The following is a 9702-nucleotide window of genomic DNA, read 5'->3' as shown; positions in this document are numbered from 1 at the left end:
TTGAATAGGAAAATAATTTGGCAGCGAAGAAAATTGAATTAGAAGTCCTCATGAATTCGTAAAAAACTCGATAGGCGGTATACGGTAAACTATATACGCTGGAAATTCATAATGAAGTAGAGAATATTAACACGGTCAATAGTCTATGATAAGAAGAGCAAATATTGTAAAATCTATAGAGGATTAATTTGGAATCAAATTGATGAGCATTCTCCATTGGAATTCAGTGCAGTGGAAAGTATTGGAAAGCATTCTGGTACGCTTCACGATAACACGATTTTCAGGAAATTGGTTTTTATTGGAGACTTAAGAAGTGACTTATTTTATACGTGACTTGAGTTCGAATTGATAAACCTATCGGATAATGCCTCATGTTGAGATTCTCAATGGTGAATTATCTCCGAATGAAACGAATTCAAGAGAAATCATTATTCTCGAATCTTGATCCATCAAGCTAAATCAAATGAACGTTGATTGAAGTTTCGCTCATTCCATGAAACCTATCATAAGATGTTTTTTGGCTATTGAAATTTGAAACTAGACTAAAAACTTTGTGGATAGAAAAAAATATTGTAATCATACACGTAATTTTCAAATAAAGCTTTCGATCAATGAATTCCCATCCTCAGAATAATATGAATTTCATATCATAATGAAATCTTTGATAAGTTATTTCGAACTAAGTTCTCTAATAATAGACTATGCAAATCGCCAGCTCCTGTCTCTTGCTCAAAATCGAGCTAATAAATCCTACTAATTAACACAAATCCAATAGTCATTGACTCGATCTCAGAAATACCATAATGTTTCCAAACACGATGGCTCGATTGAGGTGTCAATTCGCAAGAGAGTTCGAGAAACCTCATTTAAATCACACTTCCATTGAGAACTGATTTTGGAGATCAGTAGAGCGAAAGCTCCAATGAGCTTGACTGGATTATTTCCAAATCGAAACCGTAACTGAGAAATCTCGCTTGTTTCATTCCAGGCAAATCATGCATGTTCCCGATGCTGCCACTGGAGTTGATGAAACAGATTCAACGCTATCCGCTGGTGATTCAGATCTACCGCAAAAATCGAGAGAGCCAGGTAAATTTGAACAATCTGGTTCTTTTAGAAGCTGTCAAAGTGTGACATCATTGAAATTCAGATTTCTAAATTTTGAATCTTGTCAGAATAGATCATAATATACTAATTAATTTCAAGTAGACAGAAACGAAGATTTCCTCAAATTGAAAAATTGATTGAGAGTTAAGAACTTTTAACTTCTTGTTAACGACTGTAGAAGAGAAACGAGTAAGTGTTTGTATATATAATTATACAGTTGATGTCTATTTATGTCAATAGTATTTCTCATTTCTCCTTCACGATTTTCAGGACTTCGTCAATCCAATCTGATTGAAAAGGCCTAATATTGCCAACAAGAGTCCCTGCATGAGTCCCCCACTCACTTACTTCACTTTATTTTTTGTTACAGTATGATTTGGTTGGAGGAGCAAAAGTGAGACTTGGCCCAGACTTCGAAGATCTGATTATTGAAGCTGGTGAAGAAGATACACAACTTCCTATTTCAAACATATTGGACAGTGAACTGCCAGTGAAGGATATCTTTGGAGTTCCGATTGGAAAAATGAACCTTTTCTTACGCTTATCATGCTATGGGGTGACAATTGTCAATCAGTTTCAGCTGATAGGTGAGAATGGCGAGTATATGTTCAGAAACGACAGAAAAGATAACACTTTGCAGGCTCAGAAGCAGAGAGATTTCTTATTCGGGCAAGAGCCTTATACCACAGCGAAGCTCGTTGACCCGAACAATGCACGAGATTTGAAACCAATTATTGCAACAGAAGAGAATGTACTTCCTATCACAGGTGCCGAGCAGTTTCAAGGAGGAGAGCAGGGATTCAATACATTCCCAGCTCGCCAGGTGAACCCAAACGCGAGATTCAAATTTGTAAATCGTGCTGGAGAACTCAATGACTCAGTTCCCAGACATTTCAATCCTAACTGGTTGAAGAAAACACCCAGCAATGTGGAGCATAATGAAGATGGAATCCCACGTGATAAAGATTTCGAGAAATTGGCTTGGATTGAAGCACTTTCCAAGATCAAAGATCTTTTTCTCAATGATGATCCTAGAGTGGAAAACGAAAGAAGATCTTGTTGTAATGACTGCTGTGGTGCGAAGAATGATTCCATGGGAGCTAAACGTAAATTCCCTAGACTACCAGAAAGTATACCTTTTCCCATTAAAAATAATAATGATGCTGGAGATATACAAACATGTTTTTTTGGGCCTTTCAAACGCGGTGCGAAAGAATACAAAGAACCTGGAGAAACCAAGGAACCTGAAGAAACCAAAAGGTATCTTCCTGGATTATCGCCCGAAGAAGCTCATCTTCGTCATTCAACTGATGAACCTGGAATATTACAAAAAATTGTATCTTACAGTCCTATATCTTGGCTCTTGAACAATATCTCTGATGAACCCATTGATGCTGAGACTTTGGCTTGGGCCCTGGCCATAAAGCTTTTTTCCAATGCCCTGCCTGATCCCAACTCTGAGAGGAGAGATGATAAATCATACACTGGAGGCTCGAATAAGTATTCGAAAAAAGACCATGAACGTGTCGTCAAGCTACCAAACAGCATACCACTTACAAACGATGATGGGATGGGGATAAGTAAATTTGCTTTCGAATCGTCCAAATATCCCAATGATTGGAATAGGACTGGAAAAAAAGATGATCATGAATGTTTTTTTGAGAGTATGCATAAGCGTCAAAAAGCATATCCATCAATTTCTAAATTTTCCAGCTCACCATGTGAGATGAACGTGGCTAGTAGCTCAGACAGTAACAATATCAAAGTTGGGGCTCCAAGTAGCAAGGAGAAAGTTGATTTGAGCGTAGAGGGTCAAATAGACCATAAAGATAGTAAAACGGAGAAGCCAATTCCCGAGTCTCAAACTATGACAGAAAAAGCTCTGGAATTGAAATCGGAATCATTCAACAGAGGAGATCAATCTAGTCTTCATGCGGTTGAAGAAAAACCAATAAACCATCTTGAATTTCCAAATATATTGGTCCCAAGGTCACAAAAAGTGAAATCTGACAGTACATTGACGAAAAGTTCAAGAGGTAAAATGAGACGGAAAGATAGCGCTGAAATGTTCATGGAGTATAAAGGAAAACTGGCGAAGAAAATTGTAGAGAGGAAAGTAGACTCTCCAACAACAAGGATGAGGAAGAAATACATGAGCATCTACAAGTACACGGATGGAATGTATCCCGGAATTAATGTAGGTCATAGACATTGTGCACATCTCAGTAGAAATGTCCCGAAATCGATGGGATGGCTTTGGAATACGGCCGACAGTGGTGATGGGCTAAGAGTAAGTACATTTTTTGTACTGATTGATCGAAATATTTTAATAACTGGTTTACAGGCTTCCTCTCATAACATTCCTCAATATCTAAATAAGTAATAAACAATATTTCATCCAACCTTGTGAATAATATGTAATTATTTTTTGAAAAGCTCAGATCTGGTCATTTATCTAGATGAGGAACATCATTGTCAGTTACAATCATATCTTGGGTAATCCTGATGTACCTATTAAACTGATAATCCTGCTCTCTCACAACTATTGATTCACTTCCGTGCTTGTAAAAATAGATAAAATGAATAAACATCGAAAAAATATGAATAATAATAGAGTAATGGATAAATTTAATAGCCCAAATTCATGTAACTGGATTGCTCATATCCAAATTTCAAGTTCATTTCAATTTGCATTGCGCGCTGCTAACTAGGCCTACCAAACTCACTCTTATAATCGACTCTTTAAACTGTTTTTGTGTGACTATGCAAGACCCACTTATAAGCTGCATAGTTATTAACACAGCTTGACAAGTGAGCCTTAACTCATAATGCAACTGATAAAATATAACATTGAACATAAAAAGTCAGAGATTGAATTCACAAGTGGTATTCAATTCTGGAATCGAATCTAATGATTCAAGGATTATATGAATAGGAGAGGATAAGTCGAATCGAACATTAATTTTTCTTAACCCATCACAAGTTTTGAGCTCATGTGGACATCAGCAAAAAACTGAGAAAGATAGCGTATTGATAAATTTATTGAAATTAGTACCGTATTGTAATTTTTTTGAGCTTTTGATACACTTGTAGTTTGATCGATTTGCCTGAATACGTTGTTGACCTTTTGCAGAAACGCCGAGGCTGGAAACCAGGCGCCATTAACAAAACTATCGCCAACATGATCAAGATGACGAAGGTGGCGGCGGGCATCGAGGTGGCCGTTGAGGAGGAGCGACCAAAGGGCCCGAAGGTGGTGCGCAAAGTACGACGACCGATATCGGCCGGCAGCGGCACGACAGCGACCAGCGAACAGCACGACGATGACGAATACTACGACACGAGTCCACTGCCGCCGACGCTGCACGTGCACAAGAAGGACGGCGTCTACTTCATCTCGATGAATCCGCTGCGACTGGAGGATGATGACGACGAACAGGTTCCGCTCATGTTCAAGATCGACGCCGATCCGTCGACCTCCTCGTCAGAGTCGTCGCTCGAGATAGAGTGCACTGCGCCTGGTGCGCTGCGTCGGCGTCAGATCAAACCTGTATGTTCAATCTCCTATTATTCCACTTTTAAATTAGCTCCATTTCCAATTTTAACACTATTCATCGATTATCATCATAGAGACTTGATAATGGTATTATATTATTTTTATTTTTTCTCCTCCTATCATTTTAATGATGTACTTATTGTAAGAATCAATCAATAACTCTACATAGCCGAAACCTGTGACTAAATAATTTGAAAAGAATACTTAGATTTCAATTCTTATTCATATTCAAAAGTAGGCCTAAAGGAAAAACTATTATCACCATTATATAGTATCAATAATATTGACTCAATCAATCAATTTATTCAGTCATCTACACACACAAGATACAATTTATTCATTTATTTATCTATTATTATTTCATCCACCGATCACCTGTAAAAGGGGTATAAGGATATGCCAATTTGTCATTAATCAAACAGCAACATGTTATCTATCTTCTTAAACCTTCATCTTGAGGTTTGTAAAAATCTTCATATTCCTCCACTGAGTAGGCACATATGGATAGAAGCTCTTTTTTCAATAAAAATCTGAAATCTTTACGGTACCTGACTTTTCTTTTATGTGAGATGGCAATAAGTTGTACATCCGGATACCTGAACTCCTTACCCCTCGCTCATACATAGTACTTCGGTGTGCATCATCTCTCAAATTATTTCTGTATCTGGTTGAATATTGGTGAAAAGTTTCTCCTGTATTAAATTAATTTATTTGTTTTTTTAAAAAGATGAAATTTTGAACGGCAGCCTACAATACAAATATACAAATGATGAATACATGCAAAACAATAAAATAAATCAAGTACCGGGGTTCCAAAAAGAGAGAGGGAGGATTTGAGGTTTCCTCAATTAACTGAGAAAACCTCCAATCCTTGAGAGGGAGAAAAAGGAGACTGCGACTCAAGTCTCTTCTCGACGTGTTTTAAAATGGTGACGTCGCGGGGACTAGAATCGACTGGTCTGAGTGTCACCGTATGGAAACACATGCTGCGTCGAGAAGAGACTAGAGTCGCAGTCGCTTCTCGACTTTAGTTGCGTGTGAGTTGAGCCTTTGTGATAGCATCTCATAGATAGAAAACAAAATAATAATTGCTCTTGATCCTGTTTATATTACCTTTTTTACTTACCGTATTCAGATGTTTTGCAACAGTCAATAGTGAAATAGTATAGTAAAATAGCAAACTCCAAGGGCAAAAACTCACGAGGCGTTTCTCCAATCGGCACGACAGGACAGAATTCTCCCATTGCCTGGACAGGATGCTCACTCGATACACCAATTCAATCAGCTAATCGGAGAGCATTCTGTGCTGTCGAGCACGCCTGAAAAAACTCCTCGTGAGACTTTGCTCTAATTTTCTATTCATTCATATACATTCAATATACTTAATACATACATGCTTATTCTATGATATACTTTACTATGGTATGGTATGATATAAATTGGAGTAACTAATCTAATATAATTCAATGGGAATAGTTAATTCATGGTATTATCTTTTTATATGGTATTAGATACCGTGTGAAATTTCAAACTTCAAAGATGCTACGCCAAGGTGGACTTGAAGTAGTACTTTAAGGTAGGGAATGGGAGAATATATTTTGCAATTCAATTGAGTCTTAATAAACAAATTACAAAACAATATTTGTTCGAATGATGTTATTTTTTCTTTTCAGCCCCCAGTTTGTCAAGACAAGCAGACTGCAACCGAAGATGTTTAATGAGAACAAATCAATCGAGGAAATTATCATTGGTTGTAGATGGAGCTGTTTTTGAGTGAATAGTCATGATGAAATTATTTTCAATAACATAAAAACCATAGAGAAAAAAATTGGAGATTATTTTGATGTTTGATAACTGTTTCCAACACTTCATCAATATAAAGCTGACCTCAATGTGATTTAAACATAAATAGCAGTGGATTTGTCAAATATTGAATTCAATTAGTATGTTGTTTGTATTATTCATTTTTTTTCATAGTATCCTATGAAACAACCATTTGGTGATACAAATTGAAAAGGAGATCTTGAACATGATTCAACAATCTGGAATTAGTTTTCTCTGTCTCCCTCTGCTGATAGTGATTTCGGTTTCAATTAAAAATCACTGGAAGAGAGTTTTCACCCAATAGAGAGTTAATTTAAGCTTTAATTGAACTTGGATGTTGATTTTTCGAATCAACAAGTAACAATCTCGATGTGACAACTATCTACTATCTTTCTTTGATTCTCTTGAAATGATTCTGGTATATGGCAATTGAAAAGTATTACTGATTGAAATGCTCAAACGTTTTCCTCTGGTACACAATCTATGAGCCTTGCAATTCACCTCCCAGCTCAAAAGGAAAAATGAACTTCAAATATTCCATTTGAATTTTTCCCAGTTCCTACTCTATGCACAGAAAAGGCATGCATACCTTTGCAAAGTTCTATTATGAACGAAACTTCTACAGTGGTATGAAACAGTGTTTAATTTCTAGTCGACATGCCTAGTATCATTGAAATAAGGAGAAGAAAAATTGAGAGTCGCATTTCTCCATAAAGCTATAGTTTGTAACAAATCCTCAATTACCTCCTAAAAACCCAAGATTAGGCGTGCACCGTGCACCTGTCAAAAATTGCAATGACGGTGAGTTATTGTTAACTGAGAAGTGTGAGAAGACTGTCCTTTGTTACATTGTTGGAGAAATCTTTGCTCAGGCATTGCATGCAACCCATTCTCTTTAAACAAGTCTCCGAACTGCAACCTTATCATGGAGACAAGCATAGATTATCATGTCATGGAAGGAAATTCATCTCATGAGATTACTGAATTGTTCTCTCGTTCGTGCTTCTCCCTCACTGTACAATCAATCACTGATTGTACAACCTCAACAGCATGAGGTTCATAGCGAATCACATCGTTCATTTAGATCAATATAATATATCAAATCGAATCATAAATTCTTTATTGGTTCTTCAAAACAAAAATATACAGAAAAACAAAACGTTCAGCAAAAATATAAAACACCTGGAAGGGAAATCCTGTGCGCAGGTGGGAGTTGCTTATACAATTCAATACGAGTCATTGAGAACTTACAAAATATGGAATTATATACGGTATAATAATAATAATGATAGAAGAATATGATGAATAAGTGGAATAAGGGTGAACGAAAGAGAGAGAGAAAAAGTATGTGTGTGTGTGTGAGAGAGAGAGAGAGTGAAAGAGAAGAGAAAGAAAGAATCAGTCTAGTTTGAATTTCGAACATGAAGCAGTAAAAAACTCTCAATTTCTATAAGATACAATACGTACCATGAACTCATCTATTCCCATGCGAAAAAATGAGCTATGGTGGTGGTATAAATAGATATAATAGTAAATGAAAAATTTATAGCCCTTCATCAGATTTAAATATCACAAAATCTCACTACTGATTACACTGAGTCGGAGGTTTCAAGAGACGTTTCTCAATGAAATCTAGCATCAATTACTAAATCAGGAAGAAAATTCAGGGGTAGTAAAAAACTCCTATCTGAATACATTTTCCTCATCAAAGTAAAAGAGAATAGTCTTATTAGTTGTTGATATACAGTGCTATTATTCCTAGTTCAGGTGAAGAAAGTTGAAGTAGCCAGCAAAGAAAGAAGAATCTATTCAGTTTTAGCATGTTGAATAGTAGAAGAATAAGGATAATTTATTACTCAAGTTTGCTTAGTTGGGAGAGGTAGCAGACAACGTAGTTGAGTCTATCATTGAGCTGTGGAGCGGAGACAATATTCCTGAGTTCAACCCTCCTCATTCATACATCATTCATTAATTTCATTGTTCCCTTAACGTTTTTCAAGCCGAATGGTACCAGTCATGCGTCAGTCCTGTCTCTTTCTTCATTCAAAAATGTTATCACACTCTTATTCTTTACAGAGTAGTGTTATTTCCCATGAGCTGAATGAGGGACGGCAGGATTACGACCTCCGATATAATAAATGCAGACTGAAGCGGTCTTTCACGCGAAGCGCTCATCATAGCTCCACACAATGAGCTCACTACTTGACTTCCCCTGAGCATGTTTGTTTCATTACATCACTCAGCAATGATCACCAGTAGTTTCAGCAGTATTCTCACATATTTCATTCCAGAAATTATCATAAATTTGTAATTAGGGCACTAACAAGATGCTTAAGGTTGAAATGATGCTGTTAAGTCATTTGAGTTTAATAAATCGCTTAAATATGACTTATTTGAACGATTATAGAGAAGTAGGTTTCAAAGAATGTATAGAATATATATTTCTACAGCTTATACAACTAGTCAATCTGTTCAGGAATTTAAGTTTTTATTTTTTTTAATTTATGAATTATTAAATGTAATATATTTTTGTTGTGATCCATGATTCTCTATTGCTATGACTGGGCATCTGCATCTCTCTTTAATAAACCATTGCGTTCTGTTCATTTTTCCAACATAAGTAGCTATTTACAATATTTAAAAAAAATTGGGTGCATTTTCAGCGCCTATTCACCAGGAGTAGAAGTGATAATAGACCTGAATAGGCGCTGAAAATGCACTCAATTTCAGGTAGTAACAGATAGTTACTATCTGTGCCTCCAGACTAATCTTACTTCTAACAATATGAAAATCAAGGCCACAAAATTTATTGATTAAATATTGCTTTCTGCTTGAATTTGTAACCAAATAATATGAACTCTCATTTTTTTTTCATTTATAATGTTGAAACAAAATAGGAAGGAAGATGCATAAAAGGCAGGGGAATGGATCGTCAAATCACTGATCCATTGAAAGAGGAAACTCATTCCTTGAATCTTCTCGACGTGATTAATTAGTTGATTTCATTGGAGCTAATCATTATGTATTGGATTTAAGGATTTCAGAAAAGAAATTTTGAAGTAAAAGAGAGGACAATACGTTGATACGATTGTAGAAAAAAAATAATTTGTATAAATTTAATAATAGTTTCGAATTTCACGAATGATAGTCATTCTAATGAACGAAAGAGCATCTCATCATTTCTGCTGATTTTGTTTTAAATCAAGAATGTTCTG

The 9702-nt window shown here is 36.0% G+C and overlaps 1 protein-coding gene across 1 annotated transcript; it reads left to right on the top strand.

Moving 5' to 3' along the window:
* The first annotated feature begins 984 nt into the window (after positions 1-984).
* Positions 985-6845, top strand: LOC111056596. Its single transcript, XM_039426846.1, has 4 exons — positions 985-1089; positions 1478-3397; positions 4241-4657; positions 6337-6845. The coding sequence occupies exons 1-4, from the start codon at positions 1000-1002 to the stop codon at positions 6379-6381; spliced, it is 2472 nt and encodes an 823-aa protein (XP_039282780.1). The 5' UTR covers positions 985-999; the 3' UTR covers positions 6382-6845.
* Positions 6846-9702: the final 2857 nt, after the last annotated feature.

Source organism: Nilaparvata lugens, chromosome 4, assembly GCF_014356525.2.
Source record: "Nilaparvata lugens isolate BPH chromosome 4, ASM1435652v1, whole genome shotgun sequence".
NCBI lineage: Eukaryota > Metazoa > Arthropoda > Insecta > Hemiptera > Delphacidae > Nilaparvata > Nilaparvata lugens.
The sequence above is the reverse complement of the archived record's forward strand: the minus strand, read 5'-3'. Positions and strand labels throughout refer to the sequence as shown.